A 20,102-nucleotide genomic window follows, 5' to 3' on the forward strand; every position below is an offset into this window, starting at 1 on the left:
TTCGGGCCCTCGGTGTCAGCCAGACGGGCCGAGCCGGTTAAGGAAATGTGAAGGACAAAAGATGAGGGGCACTTCATTTAATGGGCCTTTTATCGTATCCTCGGGGTAAATAACGCGTCCGTTCACGTCCCGTAGGACGATTTTTTTGCAGCTCTTTTAAGATCCAGGATCAAGGACAACTTTGTTCTCCTATATGAGACGAATTCTCCTCAGATGCTGCTCACTGACCATCTGCACAGATACATTAATAAGTTAAACGGAGACGGAGGAGCGCACATAAAAATGCTGCATAACATTACTTTTTAAAAACTGCTCTCTCATCACTTTGCAGTTCTCTCGGGCCACAGTTCAGCATTGACGTTTTCGTCTGTTTTTACCCTTTAGTCCCCCGTGAAATCTCCACGGAGGTCGCCCGTGTACGCATCGCTACCAGACGCACACTAAACCCGGAGTAAATGTGTCTTGTTCTTGCTGGCACGCCTCCACATCCCCTTCCCATTTTCTCCCTCTGCCTGTCCTCGAGGCCAGGACGGATCCAATCTCGGCGGCTGGCAGCCTTCCACCTCCTCCTCTTCTCTTTTTTTTTTTATTTTCTTTTATAAGAAGAACAGGAGCCAGCTGTATGTGAAAAGACACAGGGGGAAGCAAATTAAAGTGATTCATTTGGAAAGCCGCGTTCTATAAAAGAAAATGTAATAGTGCAAATGAAATCCTCCGTTGGCTGGTAACTCAAATTGAGTGCCTTTCTTGTGAGAGTTCCTCCGCTCTCTACCAGGTGGTATACTGTACCCGCAGCTCTGCGGAGCCGCTGAGGGGTGTCAGAGCGAATGAATTTCCATGCTCTGACAGCAAAGCGCTGGAAAATAAAACAGCAGGATCAACAGCCTGTCTCCTGGACTCCTACGCCTCCCTGAATGTCAACTTCCAAGTCAGTTTCCACACAGTTTCCCCCTGCTAACATCGCCTGCCGGCTGATGTTTGCTCGAGCGCCGGTGGAAAACAAGCCCAGAGATGGCTGGTGGCTTGTTAGATGCGCCGCAGTCACCAGGCAACAGTGGTGAGACACTTCCTCACTCTGCCCAGACCTGTAGCCTCAACGTGAAGCAGTTCGATCACTATTATTGAAAGCGGCGCTGCTCCTTTTTATTTTAAGCAATTACTGTCCCTGCAGCTTTTTCCCTCGGTTGAAAAATAAATGGAGTTTAAAACCGACCCGAATCCAAATTATCTGATGTGCCATAAAGTGCAGTGCAGTAAATAAGTAAATAACAAAGCCTGTCTAAATCTCTTTTAAATGTGTGTTTCTCCTGTGGGAATGATGCATAAATGCCAACCTGCACATCAGTCAGTCAGGTGGTCAGGGCAACACACGAGGAGAAGAAATCATCGCAAACTTCCAAAGCACTCGACATAAATTATTATCGGCGTCTCCCCTCTGGTAGAAGCTACGCTGCACGTACCCCACCATCAAACACACGGACATTTACATCAGCCGAGAGAGGACTTAAAAAAACGGTTTGTGCTGCTGTAAAAACTGACGCATAAGTTGGAAAGAACTTTATTTTGCTCAGTTTGAGACCAAATCCAAATCCTAAACTAGTAATAAAGAGATGTATCTTAATATATTTTACTTTATATATATATATATATTAGACTTTATTGATGTAAAAGGGAAATTTCTTGGTTACAGTAACTCGGTTGCACATAAAAGAAAAATGCTCTTTAAAGCCACTAGTAGAAAAAAACAGATTTAAGATAATTAGTTAAAATAAATAGAAGATTTGCATATGAACAAATCTCCAAGAAATAAAAAATGCAAAAAATATTACAAACATTTGAAAAACATAGAAAAAAAATAATAATTCATGTTTCCTTTACTTCGAAACCCTAAGTAACACAAACTACTGTTTACGAGCAACACAAAGCTCATCCTCAAAAATGATCGCCTTGTTAAATCACCACCTTTCTGAGGCCGTTTCCACATAAAGCGAACGTTATGACAGTCATTTCTTTTCCCACTGAAAATCAAACATTAGTCCTCCTCTGAGAGCAAAACAAACCTCACAAAAGCCTCAAGTTGTGCCGAAGAAAGTGCAGATTTCCTGTAAATGTGACCCAGGAGCAGGTGAAGCAGACGGTGATGGACAGTTTCTTATTTACACTGACGCGCGCAATCAATATGATAACGCTAATGCACCGTATAAAGATATTTGTTGTGCATGCTGCAGGAACTATCTCCATAAGTGTTGCACGTTTATGAATGAAGGATGTTGGGGTGGAGCACTCAGCCACAGTCATAATCTATCACCAGCAGATCACAGCAGACAGACAAGAGTGCAAAGATAGTCTCTGGCGCGAACAGAAAAATGTGTGAGAGGGAGCATTAAAACAGCACAATCACCACCATTTTTTATTGTATTTATCTTTTCATTTTTCACACAGTGTTTAACAGCGCTGATGTTCTCATAAACCAGATTCAGAATTTATAGGCAAGTTTGGTTGCATTCATCCTGAGAGGAACATGAACGTCTGTAAAATTTAACAGACGCCACTTAACAGACGTTTAGCTATTTCATTCCAGGCCGGCGGCGCTCCAAATGAGCAATAAGGCTGATTTTATCTCAATGAAGGGCCGAGATTACAGCACCGCAGACTTGAGAGCAACAAAAGCATCTAGTGGTGCTTGCGGTACCTTCAGGTTTCATAAAGAAGACTCACCAGAGAATGGACATGGTTGTCCTGAGGGGGTCCTGTCCTGTGGTGTCTGGTAACAGGATGTCGGTAGTGGGGAGACTATGGGGCCTGTGTGGATCATCCCACATGTACATGATCAGTTTTTTTCTGGTCTGGTCTAGGTGGGTGCTACATGTCTGAGTAACATCCACATGAATGAATACCAGCTCCAAAAGTCACCCAGCAGAACACTGAATCTTCACAAAATGGTCGACGTGTTTTACTTCTCCTGTCTCCCGGTCATAATGTTGTGGCTGATCGGTTTAGTCTAGTAGGTAAAGCGAACTGAGCGCGCTCAGACGTCTGCACATGCTCAACGTGACAGCCTGTCGTCTCCTTAGTAATACCGTCGAGGGTTTCTTCTGGAGTTGGAAAACAAATGCTCAGCGCTTTGATCCCAAACACTCCACAAATCTGACGACGTAGTCCCACACACACACACACACACACACACACACACACAAACACCCACACAAACACCCACAAACACCCACACACACACACCGCAGACCAACATTTGTGCTGTCTGCTGAAAAAGTGCAGAAAGCCTGCATTATGTAGAAGGTTGTGTAGGCAAAAAACAAACAACAACAACAGACCGCTCGTTGTAAAGTGCGGAAAAACAGACGCCGTCCTTGACTGTGACTGGACTGCAGCCGCTGAAAGAGGCTGTAATATACTTCCCTAAAAAACGAGAACACGATTTACAGGAGGAGAGAAAAAGGAAAAAAAAAAAAAGGAAAAAGAAAAGTGATTGATGGTAATTGCATGTTTACAGATACAGTCGAGAAAGACACGGCTCATTTCTATTCCTCTCGCCGGCGCGCTGTCAGTCCCGCCACACTTTTCTGCAAGATGTGAACATTTATTGCCGCGGCTCCGAGGGAAAGAGCATCTCCTGCTTAATGTGAGCATTGATTCTGCTTTGAGTCTTCGACAGTAAACAGAAAGCCTGGCTCAGCAGGCGGGGTATTTTACCTTAATTAAGACACACGGCTGACCCACAGCTACGTGTCTACATTACTCTGTGGTTTTAATGACCTCAAAGCCGTATTAATCGATTATTTCTCGCCACTTGGGGGCTGCACAACGAGCCGCGGACGCAGCGCTGACATTTTATCCGACACCTTGTGAAGTTGATGTATGGGGAGCACGTTCGCAGACACATTCGGCAACATTAGCATCCGTTCGGAGGCATGTTTGTGGCAGCTCAGCAAATATAAATCACTTTAACCCTTTATGAGGCAAGGGAGGAACCATATATGGTGCCTTTAATGGCTGTAGGAGACAGTGCCAGGGAAGGACAGGGAGAAAGAAAGCATTTCATTGGATAGGAATTTACCACACGCCCCCAAGTGCAGGTTGAGTCATCAACATTCCTACAATACATGTCCAGGAAATGACAATTTTTGGGTGAACGCTGCTCCATTTACTGTTGTGTACCACAGAGTGCTTATAAATAAGGACAATGTGTCTCCACTTCCTTGCACTGGAACAAACTGACGCTATTTTCCTCATCATCTTGCAAAGTTGGAGCCAGAGTCTGATCAATACGGTCCGAGAGTGGAGCCACGCAGAGCCTGAATATCGATGTCCCGACCACACTTCGTTCAGACACTCTCCTGTTAATTACTACCACGCTCTGCTCCACCTCCACCAGTTACAGTGAAATATTGGATTTTACTTTTTTTTTACAACTCTCACAGTCACATGGATCACATCTTTACGGAGCACTTGGCATGGCAACTCTTAGTCACAATTATGTCACATCCTGTTTTTTTTTTTATCTGTGTCAAATAATAAACTCGAACACTTATTCGAAAAAAGAAAAATGACACTTGAACATGCATCAGCATTATATTATCTACCCAAAATGACAAAAAAAACTTCCTTGAAGATAAATTATTTGACATGTATTTTCCTGTTTTAGTTTGGCCCAAGTTCCATCCACTAACATGGAGGGGGAGGAGCTTATGCAGCCTCCAGACACCAGGGGGAGCTCGACTTGCTTTGGCTTCACTTTAGAGGAGCAGTTCCGCCCATCTTTATACAGTCTATGGTGTGTACATTAGGTGAGGTGCATTGCGGAAGTGCAAAAAACTGCAGTTCATCAAGTGGCCACTTGGGGCTCTTAAAGGGAGCAAATCTCCATAGACCCCCATGTTAAAAAGCCCAACTTTACAGCATTATTAAACAGGTTTACAGCCTGGAACAAAAAACGACTTTGGTCTCAATAGTTTATATCACGATTCATGACAACTGTACGGGGGTGAATTATTTTCTAGCTCATTCATTTATTTTTTTATAAAGGTTTAACATTCTATGTAATTAAGGGTGTTTCTGCTTTGACTGACAGGTGGTAGCCTGAGCTAACAGGTAGCGGAGAGTTGGGTGGGCGGGTCTGAACATCCAGGCTGCTTTAGTCGCGCCTCAACATGACCCCATGTCCATATTTGGAGTATCTGAGTGTGGGCGGAGTAAAGCTCATCCAACATGGCGACCACAGGCTCCGCCCATCAGGCTTCATTTTTGAGGTTCTTTTTTATGTGGAGAGCTTTAAAGTAAATTGCATTTAAAGGTGCATCTCTACAAGCCTCACTGTCTCCACCAGATAAATGTCAAGTCCCTAAGCTGCAACCAATAAGAGCAGTAAAGCTAAGTGAATAAAAGGTACCTTAAGACCAAAACAAGAAAAGACGCTAACGCTCCACAGAGCCGAGACGAACCTACTGCAGATTCAAGACATTTTTAATCTAAAGCCATGTTTTCATGTGTGACATAACATAACATGTGAGCTCACATCAAATGCAACTTTGTTTACAGCGACACCCGAGCCAGGCTGTTGCGTCAGGGTTGCAAAGACCGCAAATGAAGTGGTTAATGAAGGGTTGAACGGGGCTATTGTTGAATGTGATCTTCAGTGCCTTCAGGAGTAACGCTGCATTTCACGCCCGCCACCTCCCAGTGGGATTTTGCCCTAAATGTTAAAAAGTCTCACAACAGTTGCTCAGATCTTCAAATGAATTCTCTTGAAAACTTCAAATTAATCCTTCAGCGGGAGATTTTATTTCTCCTTCCGAGCGTAACCGGTGGCAGGCTGCAAGACTGCAAGAATCCAGCCTGACACCTCTGAAATAGAACAGGAACTCTAATTAGCCAATTATCCAGATAAACCTGAAATAAATCCTCATGGAGAGCAGACAGCCATCTCGACTGATCAAAAAACTATGTAGCACCAGTTCTGCAGTACTTGTTTCTACCGTTTGCAGTAAAAAAAAAGAAAAGAAAAGAAAAAGAAATTAAAACAGCAGCTTATAAACATCTACGCAGCCAGAAATGTTTGCATCGTGCAGCATTTCTCCTTTTGTGCTGGTGGAGGATAAACATCAGACTGAAGCAAAGCGCTGCATTGTTGTCTGCATGCAGGGGACATAAAGGCAGGGACCTGGGACTGAATGAGGTCTGTGAAGTTCCCTGCTTGTTATGCAGCCTCATTATTTCTTTCTGCGTGCAAAGGACAACAAACAAAGCGTGGCGTTCGCGAGCGCGCGTCTCTTTGCGTCGCTTGCCTTGTGTTTGCTCATGATGCACGTGTGAATCACCTCGGTTTGATCTGCCCTGAATGACAGGCGGCCTAATTCATCCCACAGAACAGATGGGGTTCGGTGCGCGAGTTGAACAAAAACAAAAAAGAATTGTTGGTTTTCTGGATTCCCGACCTGAAATCTTATTTTTCTAAAAGCAGGAGTCTTCATTTCACGAGGCTGCCATCTGGGCCTGAATGCAGCTACACTGGAAAACAAAAAGTTTTCAAAGATTACCAGCATTTAAAATACAGTATTTGCTTTAAGGCATAGGTCTTCAACAGGGGGTCTGTGACCCCCTAGGTGGTCTGCGGGGTCACTACAGGGGGTCCCCAAATCTTTGGTTGATTAGACATTTTTATATATATTTTTAAATATTTTCCCCACAAATTGAATCTTCTTTAAAAACACATTAACATGTATCCAACATATTTCAGAACTTTACTCATTTAGTGATACAGGAGCTGTCCTAACAGCGCCACGCTAGCCGAGACCTGTCAATCTAACCCTCCTGTGCACAGTAGGCCCCTCCCCCATCGCTACTGAGCCAATGACGAGGCTGCATATTACACAGTGACTCTGTCTGGTTCCCTGCAATTGGCTGAGAGTCAGTTCAGTTATCAGGTAAAAACCAGAAGCACGTAGCAACATTAGCAGAAGAGAAGCTAACAGTGCATGATGCTCATGTTTAAAATAATTTACAAAAGGATTATTTGCACCTTTGTATTGTCTTAATATTGAATGTAAAATGATAATAATGATGTATATTTATAAATAGCACTAGTTTAACATAGAATACATATAGTAGGTTGGGGGTCCCTACTTAATTTCTCATTAGTTTGTCGTCCTTCGCCTGCAAAACGTTGCATAGCTCTGCTTTAACAGGGTACTGAAAGCAGCTTCTTCTTGAGGAATAAAACCATTGTTTCATTGTGGATAAGTTGTCAGGGCGAGTCAGCGACAAGCTCGCGATTCAGCTGACACATCCTGAACTCCGCGGATCCGCAGCGTTCAACAAACATCTACCAGCCGCTGAAGAAACATCTTGTAGTATTTTGAGCGCTGCTTGTTAAAGACGGGTTCGCCTGAAGAGCAGCTGAATAAAAGGGCATATTTTTACTCTCACCTCTGCAGATGCACAAAGTTTTTTTTTTTTTTTCCTCCAAAGTTTTCACATTTTTTAAACTCAAGTGCGAGCCTATCTGGATTTTCCAGGAAACAATTTTTTCTTTTTTCAATGTTAATCCAACTACTAGCATATGCAGCAGTCAGCCACAACATTATGACCACTGACAGGAGAAGTTTGACCACCTTGAGACAATTCGGTGTCTGATCAAGTATCTGTGGGATGATTCGCAGAGGGCACAAGTGTGGTCATAATGTTATGCCTGATCGGTGCATGTGACGTATCGTGCAGGCTCATATAGAAACACTTAAACGAGTTATGTTCGCATTAAACAGTGAGCAATGAAGTAGCTTTTAAAGGTTGTGTGCGGCTTCTGGGTGCATTATAAAAACAAATGTTGCAAGTAGAACAAATTAAACTATAGAAAAAGAATGAGGCTGAAATAGGAAAAAAAGAAATAGGGTTTCTTAACTTTTCTTTAACTGATGAACTCTGGCAGGCAACTAAATCCCGTAAGCCAGCAACAACAAAGACCCTTCAGTGGATTACATATTGCCGTTATGAAGCCCGCCGACAATGCGCTTGGAAGCAAACAACACAACAGCACAGACATTATTCTTTTAGACTTCCAGGCAATTCTGCAAAGTCGCGGCAAATGACAAGACAAGCCGCGGCTCGGGCACTCCCAGCGCTCTTCTCCGGCTACAAATATAAAAATATTGATTCTGATAAGAGCAGCACAAAAAGAATAGACTCAATCAATGTTACAAAAAAAAAAAAAAACACCCATACAGCGTTTGATGTTGAAAGATTGCACTCAATCGATTCCCTCCAAATAAAGCCTTCCAAGGCTTTTTTGTCTGCGGCTCTTTTCTGAGAAATCCTCACGCTGAGTCAGCCCACATCCAGGAGGTTTGAGATTTAGATTCTGCGTTAAAGAACAACGTGAGGGTGGGATTGTTATTCTGTGGAAACCTTTCATGTTGTTGTTCAGGTGCTGTTTGTTCCCGATGTGAAAACCTGACTCGCTGGGATAAATCGCAGCATAAATCAGAGACGAGGGAATCAAAACTGTCCCGCTGTGAGATTAATTTACCCTCCTCCCCTTCACTTCACGCCGCAAAGCGCTGAAATATCCACTCAGTGGAATTTGGGGGGGAAAGAGGATGCATCAGGTTTTCTCCCGGGGAGACGCTCACATGTCCCAGTCTGAAAACATCAGCGTGAACGGGGCTTTGGAGAGATGCTCTGGTCCTGGTCCAAACGTCAGTGTCATCAGTTTGATTCATAGTTATTTTCCTAATACTGCTTTGACTAAATCTTTTTTTGTTTTTTATTTCGTATTTTTTTACTGCAGAATCTTTTACATTCATGAATAGTTCAACGACGTCTGCAGAGGATCTGGACACTTTCTGTTATATCTAAGCTGTTTTATGACACTTTTCTCAAATGGACACTTTAACTAACGCATGCAATTTTAACGTTACCCGGTCTGTCTAGAACAGGCCTGGGTATTTTACAGCCTGTGGGCTGCGTACGGTCCTGTGGGCATCCCTGCCCGGCCCCTGCAGGACGTCAGCCATGAACACAAATGAACAAGTATTTACGCTGTGCCGGCAATGAAGCTGTGCTGCTTTTATTTTGAAAAGCCACGTCGTATTATTTGCGTGTGGATGACTGAGACAGCTTCTCGCCATCAGTTAAACATTTATTGAGATTTACTGAGATACAGAAAATGATTCGTGTAGCTATACAATCCCTCCTTGGTGGTTCCCAAAGTTTCCAACATTCCAATACATTATATCCAAAACTACAGATCGATTGCTTTACTTTCCTCTTCAACTTACACCAAGATTCATAAATTCATAAATTTAAATAAATAGAATATTGTTATACTTCTGATTACCAGCACTGATTACCACTACTGCTTTTTACAATGGGAGAAAATTAATATGGAGCAGAATATTTAATTCTTCACAGTGGATGTCATCTCTAAAATGACCTTTTCATGTTTTTACTTTAATGCAATCATTCCTCCTCCTCCTCCTCTTCCTCCTCCTCTGTGTTTTGGATTAGGTTTGCCTTTTAACACAGCCTGCTGTTTCCTGTCCTGATGCTAGAGATAAGCTAACCAGCTGCCGGCTCATCTGCACCGTCCAAGCAGTGGCATTGATTTTCTCGTCTGACCCTCAGACTCGGCTCACACCAATGTCAAACTATCCCGTCGAAATGCAACTCCTTTAAAAGTGTTCATTTAGGTCATGGCTTTTTTTCTTTTTTTTTTAATTCTTAACAGAACAACTGTCAGCAACTTGTCACTTACGCGTTCATTTCTGCACACATGATAATGACTGAGCTGTCTCCATGACAACAGAGACCACCTCACTCAGGTGGGTCCTCGACCTACAAGTCAACTAGAGGAGGAGAGAGGTCGGCAATGAAAGTACATAAAGAAACACTGGTTTTATGGTTCATTTGACTTCCTTTTGTTGTGAACGAGAGGAGAATTCAACTAAATTCTATAGAGGATATGCACTGATGCCACTGTCGTCCGGGGCAACGCCCCCTGAGTGGCACAAACTTGGTGTAATGTGTTAGTAAACACAGCAAGAACAGTAAAAATGTGGATTATCAGATCAAATTAAGGACAACTGGACTCAACAATGATCCATACGAGCTAGTTTGGATTTGGAAAAGTGGATTAGCCTCAGTTTCAGTTAGTTTTAGTTCATTTTCGCTATGATAAATGTAGCTAAATAAAAGATGCTAACGCTAAGAGCTTTACTGAGAAGAAGCGTTAGCTGAAAGCATTAGCTGCCTCACGTTCTACTTTTTGAAACTGTGGGAAAAAACAACCAGATCTGCACTTTGACATCGAAGTGAATGGGATGGTACAATGAGCCGAGGCTTTAATAATAAATGCAACAACTCTTTTCATATCCTGGCACATGTTTCTTCATACATTAACTGGACTCTTGACTCACCATGTGCAATAATTTCCCGCTGTGCAACAATCCCGTATTCAATGTAGAGCAACAACTGAGAACACATGCTCACTTATACTTGAACATATTTTTATATTTTTTATTCTTATTCTAGTCGCCTTCTTATTCTACATATGCTTATTACCTGGATCGCTCTTTATTCTGAACCCTGTTTCACTTTAAGTAAGAGATGCTGTAATGAAAAGTAATTTCCCCTCGGGATCAATAAAGTATTCTGATTCTGATTTTGATTAAAGGTCTTGTATGTAAAAGCTGAACTGTATATTTTGTTCATAAGACGCCATGTATGTAATGATGATCACAAAACCCCCGCAGAGAGTGGAAAGAATAGGTTTTACTCGCAGACACATAAGAGAGAACAGAGCATCATTGAATTCAGCTGATATTTTTTTACACTAATAAACAACCAAAGCGCCAGTTGTCAGTATTATTCCTGAGGATTTATCATTTTATAACCACTTTTGCCTGATTTTCAAGAGTAAAAGTGAGCCTCTCCTACACTTGACACCAACCAGATTGTATTTTTAGTTGTTGTTGTTTTTAACAAAGCTTTTCTTTTACACCTACATAACATTAAAACCATTGAAACTTTGAGGAACTAACTCCGCGGTCTTCACTTGTTTCCAGCCTACACAGTGTGCTGCACGTCTCTCATCCAATTACTCCCTGCCTCTCTCCTCTTCTATCAATCAAAAACTAAAAGGCATGAAAGCTAATGAAAAAAAAAGGGAAAAAGGAAACAGTTAAATGGAAAAAAAAATAATAAAATAAAAGCCAACGAGGGCGAGGCCTGCAAAGAGACTCTCACGGAGAATCCTCAACACTGACGAAAGCCGCAGAAAAAGCTGTGAGTGGACCTTGAGATAAGACTGAGCACTATCGCTGCTTCACTCTGGTTGATGAATGTGTTTCAGCTCCTCACACACACACACACACACACACAAAAAAGCCACATCACATCGCATTATACCTAAACACACTGATGTTTTAATCTAAGTAGTTAACGAGATTCTTAGAGAATTCAGGTCATATTTACTAACTTTAACTTTATTTTACATATGATCGAGGAAATGAATTCCCCCGCTGCCACATTTCATTTCTGTTTTTTGTCAAGTCTTCCGCTATGATGTGATGAGCATGCACGAGACGATCTGTCCCCAGGACGCACACGTTTTGAAATGAAACCCATTAAAGCGGACACTGTGTGCTGGACTGTGATGGAGCAAATGAAAGTTTTTAATTAAAATTGCGTGAAAAAAAGTTTTTTGCTTTGAGTTATTTCACCAAGTACGAAAACCTTGACTGGTTGTTTGATGAATTACATATACAGCAAAGTTTAATAAATATATACTAATGTAAATGAACCTTTTCTCATATTTAACTCAGAATGCTAATGAATGTGAATGTTTTGATTAATAAGGGGGATGGATCCGCCCCCGAGAGCGGGATTAGTCATCAACATTTTCAAAATAAATCTCTAAAATACCATGAAGAATAAGAGACTTTAATGTCAACGTTGCACCAGACATTTATTTATAGCTGACGTGTGGTGCTGGAAATATCACATGAAACAGTTTTGATTGATTGCACGGGCACTTTAAGTAGTAGTTTAAGCAGCTCGTTTGTGCGCATCCTGTTACGTTTTGCACATGCCCAGTCTTTATGCTGAGCCAGGCTAAGCTAAGCTGCTTTCAGCTTATCGTAAAGACAGTGAAGTGGTGTCAATCTTGTGGTTTTCTGAAATGCCAACAAAAACAACTGCATTTATTTAAGTCAGACGCAGCCCAAACACAATCCCTCCTGCATCCGCGGCGTTTGTGCAAACCTCAGAGATGGATGTGAAAATGTAATAATAAAATGCAGGGGATGTAACAGCAAACGTTGGTGAATGGGGTGGTAATTTTTGCAGCTGCTGAACTAAACTAGAAATGAGCAAGAAATACCTTTCAGTAGATTTTTTTTTTTAGTTTAGTTTTGCAGCTTTGTACTGAATAACAAAACTCTAGTGAGATTACTCCTCTGGTTTTTTCTGGTACTTCTGCATTCCTGAAACTCAGAGGACTCGTGCCGAGCAGCTAGAACATAAAAACTGCCTGCGAGTACAATAAAAAACTGAGGAAAGAATCGCAGTTTTCTCTCCTCTGAGAAAATCTATAGAATAAAACGCTGCGCTGCACTGAAAGCGCCCTGCAAGTCGCCTATTCAGCGCTTCGGGCTCGAGCTGCACGTTTGATCCAGGCCCAGTTTCAGAGGAAGTACTTCCCTGTTCGTTCCTTCTCGGAGAGCAGGATGTTTGACGGGAGACGCGCAACGACCGCACCTGGCAGGTGAGCGCAAGGTTGACGTGCGCGCCTCGAAAAAGCCCGAGCGCGGCAGGCAGAGGAAATGTGCCAGTTTCCACGCGCTTCCATTAGGGTGGCAGCTCGAAAGAAGAGCATCTTCAACTCTCCCAGTGCTGAGCCGCGGCGGCACACATGTATTTCTCCGTAGCAACAGGCTGACCCTGTTACTATGGTTATGGTGTCCCTTCTGCATTTCATCCAGGACAATGATGGCAAAAGGAGGAAGAAAAAGGAAAAAAAAAAAAAAAAAAGGCATGAATATGTGGGCGCTGCTCAACCTACAGCAGGTGGTTCATGTAATCATTAAGAAAGCGTTTCATAAATGTGAGTCTGATCCATAAATGTGAGTCTGATCGCTGCACACCGCTGAGTCTCAGTTGTAGCGACTTCAGCAAACACAATCCGGCCGTTAAAACCGAGAGCGACTGGCAAATTCCTGCAGATAAACGAGTCTTCTCCCTCTTCGGAGAGAGCCGAGTTAGGATGCAGCCTACAGGTGCTCCCGCCTCAACAGCTCTCAGCCTCCCAGGAAAAGCCTCCTGAAAGACAGCTTGAAAGAGAGGGGGGCGTCAGTTTGTGCAGGATTTGTTTTTTCTTTTTCTTTTTTTTTTTAAAAAAACCTCTGAGCCCGAACGAGTAAAGCAGATAAAAGATGTGGATGGTGATTTTATTTCCAACTTCCTTTCTGAGCCAAGGCTCTGGTCCCTTCTCCCCTGGAGTTGAGGCTGCCTGCCGTTGCTATGCAACAATCGGAGAATCATTATCGGAGAAGTCATTAACTTAAGGCGATAGTTCAGGAGAGGCGTCTCCTAATTCATCCCATCAGCAGGGCGGAGGGTGTGAGGCCGCACGGAGGTGTTTTCCGCGCGCTGTCACTCAGAGAGACGAGCGCTCGTGGCGGCTGATGATAAGTGGCTGATGTAAAGTTGCCGCCGCCGCCGCCGCCGGTCCCCAGTGTCCACAGCCACACCCTGGCTCTTGACCCCGTGTGACCCCTCCTGCAATCCAATTCCATTTCCTGCTGCCAGCTGCCCTGAATGATTACTCTGACTAACTCCATTCATGAAAGCACAGGGGCGGGGGCAGCAGGCTGCGAGCGTGTTTCTGTAAAGGACGCACAAGCCTGAGTGATTCACGGTAACGTCTGAGTGACTCTGCTCGCTTTTTTTTTTTAATTCCATGTTTAATTTTCTGTGCTGTCTGGAGAGTCCCCTGACAAACAAATAAACAAACAAACAAAACAAAAAAAAGACACAGAAACAAACACAGCCGACAGCAATTAAATCTTCTACCTTCCCAGACGCTCTACATCAATTTTCCTGGAGGAGAAACAAGCGGCTTTAACCCTTCGCATGCACACCTTATCTTTGTATGGCTAAAACTAAAGGTTATTTCACAGGAGAACATGTCTGTATCTGTTTATCTGAGCTTTTCTCATGTTCTTCAGTTGGAGCTGTGTAGGGCTGGAAAAAGAAAAAGCAAACAAACAAAAAAAGACACCAACAAGAATTTCACAACTGAGGAAACGAGCTGAGTCTGGGAACAGCTTTTAGATTGTTTGGTTACCAGGGAAACGCCACGGTCAATTAAAAACCAATCAGACTCGAGCCCACGGAGTCTTACGTAAGCGCTCAACGACATTTCATTTGCAGCACATTTGGTGAGGACGAGCGCGCCGTGAAACTCCCGGCTGTGGAGCGAGCAAGCTAGTTCTTCAGTATGAAGCCAGCGAAAAGACAAAAAAACTCTAACTAGCACTAAATGCAGTGTTAGCGTGTGGAGTAGCTATGGTTACTGTGACAGGAAGGACTGAACTAACACTGCGTTTAAATGAAACAAGTGAAACTTGAAATGAGGTCCTAATTACTATTACTAGGAGAATGTTGCTGCTAAGCAACTGTTGGGAATATTAACATTTTCTTGAGTGAACTTTAGACCTCGTCATAAGACATTTGTTCGCTTTCTGAACTGTTGTGAAAAACCCCCCAAAAGGAGCTAACGTTAGCATGCTAATTTTAGATCCCACTCATTGTAAGCTAAACTGATTAAACCTGTGAACCTCGTGTGTTATTTACCTTTATTTTCTAGATTTTAGATTAATACTGAAAATATAAAAACTCTGAGGGAACACATGTGAAATTATATAGTCAACTAATGCGCAGTAAACAAACCAGTTTTATAGGTTAGGTCGACTTTTTGAATCCTCTCTTAAAACTTACTTTTTTTCTTTGGCTTTTGACTCAGTTTGAGATGTTAGCTCTTATTGTTTTTATATTGTTTGATTGTTTTATTATTATAAATATTGTTTTAATCCGTCCTTACGTCTGTGCACAGTACTTTGGCTTCTTATTGTTTTTGCTGTTTGTGTGTTTGTTTCATGATTTTATTTTTTTTTTATCTGTCCTAATGTATGTGTACGCCACTTTGGACAAGTGTGTTGTTCTTAATAAAGATTCACAGATTGAGGTTCTTAAATGTGTCCACCCTTTACACGCTCTTGACGCTCTCTCAATCAGGTTCATGAATCCGTCACGAACCTTGTCCAAGCTTTTGACTTGATTTTATTTAAGAGCCATATACAGTAACTACACCACAACTACAACTGGATCTACTGTCTACTTTGTTGCTTGTAAAGTCATTATAGGTGGTGTAGGACTTTTAAATATATTTGAACGCCCTCTATATTAAAGTCCTTGCGATATGTGTTGACACAGTCACTAAAGTATAGTTCAGTTTGAAGTCTGGTGTCTCATTTTTACTGTAGTAGGGAGCTAACTAGAGTTAAAAAAAGATATATATATATATAAGAAGAGACTGATGCACTCCAGACTAAACTCTAAAATAATTTCCCTAGTGGATCATTAAAGTCCAAATCTAAGTTTGTGTAATTACTCTCACTGCCAGCAGGGGGAGACGACTGTTCTGCACTGTCGCTTTAAACAACTTTTACCAGGAAACAAAAGTTTTATGGCAAAGAGAAGTTTACCCGGTGACTAGGCTAGCCATCAGCTCTGCTCCAGACACTATTTTCTGCTCGTGTGAGAACTTAACATTAACCTCGGCCACAGTTAAACCATTAAACTGAAAATTAATGGTGCACTCACTGTATTTCAGGCACATAGACTACATTTTAGTTCAACTTTAATTTAGACTCGACTTGGATGCAGATTTGAATGTTTTATAGCCTCTTTAAGAATAAATCTAAACTAAATTACTAAATCATCATAGGGAATAAGATATATGAACTCAGGTTGCTTTCCTATTGGTACAGGTTAATAAGCACAGCGTGGACCTTAGGGCGAAACCTTCAAAATAAAAGCAAAGCCACGTTATGTTGGCGAAACAAGATGGATGTTTTTATTATTGGAGGGAGGCTCTAATTCCCACGTGCAGTTACATAGATGACGGCGTGATGTCAACATGCTCACAGATCAACAGTGGATGAGACCCACGTCTCCACAGACTCCGGTCTCAACAGGCGCGTGTGCGCGCTGCACGTTGCGTTTTGATTTATGAGTCTGACTTTCATTAATAACAAACACTGAATGAAGCGCAGCTGTTCTCCGCGGCGGGCGAATATCCGAGAAACAGAAACAAGCGGAAAGCTGCAGCGACGAGCCGAGGGCAGCCGAAGAAATAAAAGAAAATTCAGAGAACGAGGTTTTTCAGAGCAGCATTAGAAACCGATTTGATGCTCCACCCAGAGGTCAGGAAAGTTCACCTGTTTAATTACGTTAATGAGGTGAAAGGGAGCGAAGGTCGCGTGGAGGATAACGTGATATCCTGCCGGACGTCAGAGGCGCACATTTCTGCACACATTCAGGGAGCAGGAGCCTTTCTCGAAACTGTCATTTCCCCGCATCTTTCAGTCAGTGTGTGTTTGTTTTTTTTTTTACTTCCTCACCCTCGAATGCAACGTTAACTCTAACACTGCAGCTGGAATGTGTTTTTATACATTTATAAGTGAGTTTTGATTGAGATTGCTCCTAAACTGCTCGGAGGTATTTTCAGCAAATCTCGGGCCTCCCACAAGCAATTAAGAGTAACACCAATTACCAGGAGAGCTTTTCTCCCGGGGGGGTTTGTTGATTTTTTTTTCTTTATTTTTTTTTTCTCTCCGACTCTCTACGCTTCTGAACATCTGCAGCCAGAACTCCCTCCCTCCCTCCCTCCCAAGTGTACGTGGAGTAAACCGAGCTTCGCCCGACATCAGTGCTCAGCCACAAAATCTAATTACACCTCCTGTGGTATTACTGTTTGCATTCATTGCAACAAATCTGAGCGAGCGAGCGCGCGAGCGTCGCTTGCACGCGACAGAATTTCTCTGGAGCTCAACACGGATTGGTGCAGTTGTTTTTCATTTATTTATTTATTTATTTATTTTTGTGGGGGCAGACCTTTGTTAGCTGCAGCTGAGTGCCTTTTCTGACAAGGTGGAAGCTGAACAGAGCAGCACTCCTGGTTCACGTCTGATGCAGCTGCCGTGTACAGGAGCAGTGGTAAACAGAGATGGAAAGAAAAATAGACATTTCCGAAAATCCGTCTTCGTATGTGCATATTTTTTTTAACTTAAAGAACAGATTCACATTAGTTCAGGTCCATCCAAACACGGTGGTGACATGCACACACACAGTCTGTCCTTTAACCCCTTGAGACCTCACGTGATTATTGTTATATTTCCACTTGAGACTAATTTGGCCTCAGCCTGCAGGAGGAGGAAGAGGGACGTTAGCGTCTAATCGTGGCCTAAACCAAAAGTGTGCATTGATGACTGATCCTCATCTGCAGCTCTGCTAGATTTCATGCAAGCGGCAAAAAACGAAGCACAACAACGCTGCACCCGTTTTTAGAAACAGTAGTGAGTACTTTCCCTCCGTTTTATTAATAGATACAGCGTGAAGGGGGGGAATAGATGCATTGTTTCCCGTGATATGTGTTTCTTCTGATCCTGTTTTCGACGCCGGTTAAACTCAAGCTGCAGTTAAAAAAAACAAAAAACAAAAACAACTTTCCTCTCATCGTGTGGTTTTTGACAGCGGATGGATAAGACAACACAATGGGATTAAAAAGTCTTTAAGTTTGACACAAACAAAAGATAAAAAAAAAAGAAAGAAAAAGCACAGCCCACTCATTCATTTGAACGAGGAAGCTTTGGCTTGGCAGCATCTGGCTGCAACTTGCTGCTGTGAGTCAGATCAGATTCATGCAAGCTCACGCTGCTGGAGATCACTTTGAACACTCTGCCTCTATCCGTCGCAAACAAAAGATAACATTTTTGGCACCACGACAACTTTCCAGAGTTGGGAAACCCTGTCTCAGAGTTTTATGAACCTCATACTGATCAGTGTTCCGGTATCCGATAAGTCTCCAGATCTCGTGGATGTGCTAGTCCTTCTGATTTTTGCTGGGGTTGCACGGATCCTCCACACTCTCATGTGAACTTACGTTGCAGCAGGGTTGGAAAAAAATTAAAGATATCAACCAAAGACAGCAGGATAAGCTGTTAGAAGTTCAAAACTCATTAAAAGCCTCCGATCACAGGACAGCACTGTCAGGGATTTCCGAGTCTTTTCCCCCCGGCCCTGTCCATAGATTCAGCTGAGCACCTCTAAATCCTCATCAGCCCCTGACAAATGCGAGCAGGATTCACGCGTCGGGCTGGAGCCTCCCCTCAAACTGATCGATCCGTACAACTTTGCCGCGTGTTTGGAATAAGCGAAGGCTTTCCTCCTCATCATCTCCCCTTTCCACATGGAGACCATGAGCAGCGTGGAGAGCAGCACGCCCCCGAGGGTAAGCAGGCACAGTCCCGCTATGACACAGCGGTCCAGATGGGCGCCCACCCGGGCTTTCTCCCTCTCCAGGCGCTCCATCTCCCGGGCGGACACGGTGTCCGGGTCCACGCGGACGTCCCTGGGGACCGTGTAGGATATGGCGACGAGAGAGATGCCCGTCACCAGGCAGGTCACGGCGATGATGAAGCCGTAATCCACGGACTTTCCCGAGCCGTCGGAGGAGAGGTCGTCGTCGGACAGCAAGTAAAGTTCCGGCATGTCCTCCTCCTCCTCCTCCTCCTCCTCCTCCTCGTCCACCATCACCTCCTCCTCCTCCTCTTCATACAGTTCACTGGAGGAGCTCTGACTCAGCCGGTAGGCGTGTGTCCCTATCAGCAGGACATCATCGTCCCTGTCTCCATCGTGTTGCTTCCTGCAGGTGAAAGATGTTTCTGTTTCCTCCTCCGACTGCGCCGCTCTCCGCGTCTCTGTCCGTGGTGCTGAAGCGTCTCCCCCGCAAGGACTCGCCGACTTTCCGCCGCCGCCGCCGCCGCGTCCTCCTCCTCCGGTTTCGGGGACACTTTGACACCCATTTAAAAGCAGGGAGGCGTCTCTGAGATCGGACTGATGATCAAAGTAAAACAGTTCGAGATCAGCCATTTGAGCACGGGCTGGGTCCCCCGCGTAGTCAAGCCCATGCGCCCTTCTCTGCCAGCGGAACACGCACAAAGGGAAGCAAGGGGAGATTTAAAGTCACTGAGGCGACAAGTTTAATTCTTCGCGTGTTTTGCGGTTTGCGCGAAGAAATCCACGAGCTCCTCTCTGCGATTTGCACCGAAAGCATTTAAAAGTAAAGCCCGGCAAGTCATGACTCACGTCATGATAAAAAATAAATAAATAAAGACAATAGAATATTTCCACTGCTCAGCAACACTTTTTTTTTCTGGCTCCTGCGCGCTCCCCAACAACAAAACACTTAGTAGCCATGCGACACGCTAATAAATCTAATTTCCCATAATGTGTTCCAGTAATAGGCTATGAAGTAACTACATGCGGGTTTTTTTTTTCTTTCTGAGTACCTCTCCCTCCGTCTGTGGCTGCTCGCTTCCCCCCGACTGCTTCTGCTCCCTGGTCAATTAGAGGGGAAGGTTTGGCAGACCCCTCCCACGGACCGCCTCGTCGTAACGCTCATTACCGAGACAACTCCAGTGTTTCCCCGGCTCAGGCGCACTAATCAGATGAGAGTCTGCGGCGAGAGGAGACGTTTTCAAATTAAGGCACCGCCGCTCCCCTCGCAAGGCGGCTTCCTCGTCAAAGTTATTAGGGTCGCTCCTCGGGGGAACACGAATGTCCGGGGCTGAAGTTAAAGCGTCCAACTTTCGACGGAGAATTTCGCGTAAAAAACACACACACATGACAAGATAAGGTGGCGCTAGAGGGAAGCGGTTAGGGTTTATCCTCCGGGGATCATGAATGTTTGCACCAAATGTCAATAGGTATTTAAATATAACACGGAAGTGAACCAAACTACACGTTTC

General features: G+C 43.6%; 1 protein-coding gene across 1 annotated transcript; it reads right to left on the bottom strand.

Moving 5' to 3' along the window:
- Positions 1–17,131: 17,131 nt before the first annotated feature.
- On the bottom strand, positions 17,132–19,832 carry LOC125019510 (transmembrane protein 74). The gene has a single exon (XM_047604323.1). The coding sequence runs from the start codon at positions 19,222–19,224 to the stop codon at positions 18,385–18,387; it is 840 nt and encodes a 279-aa protein (XP_047460279.1). The 5' UTR covers positions 19,225–19,832; the 3' UTR covers positions 17,132–18,384.
- Between the last annotated feature and the right edge of the window lie 270 nt (positions 19,833–20,102).

The sequence above is a fragment of the Mugil cephalus genome, chromosome 14 (assembly GCF_022458985.1).
Source record: "Mugil cephalus isolate CIBA_MC_2020 chromosome 14, CIBA_Mcephalus_1.1, whole genome shotgun sequence".
Taxonomy (NCBI): Eukaryota; Metazoa; Chordata; class Actinopteri; order Mugiliformes; family Mugilidae; genus Mugil; species Mugil cephalus.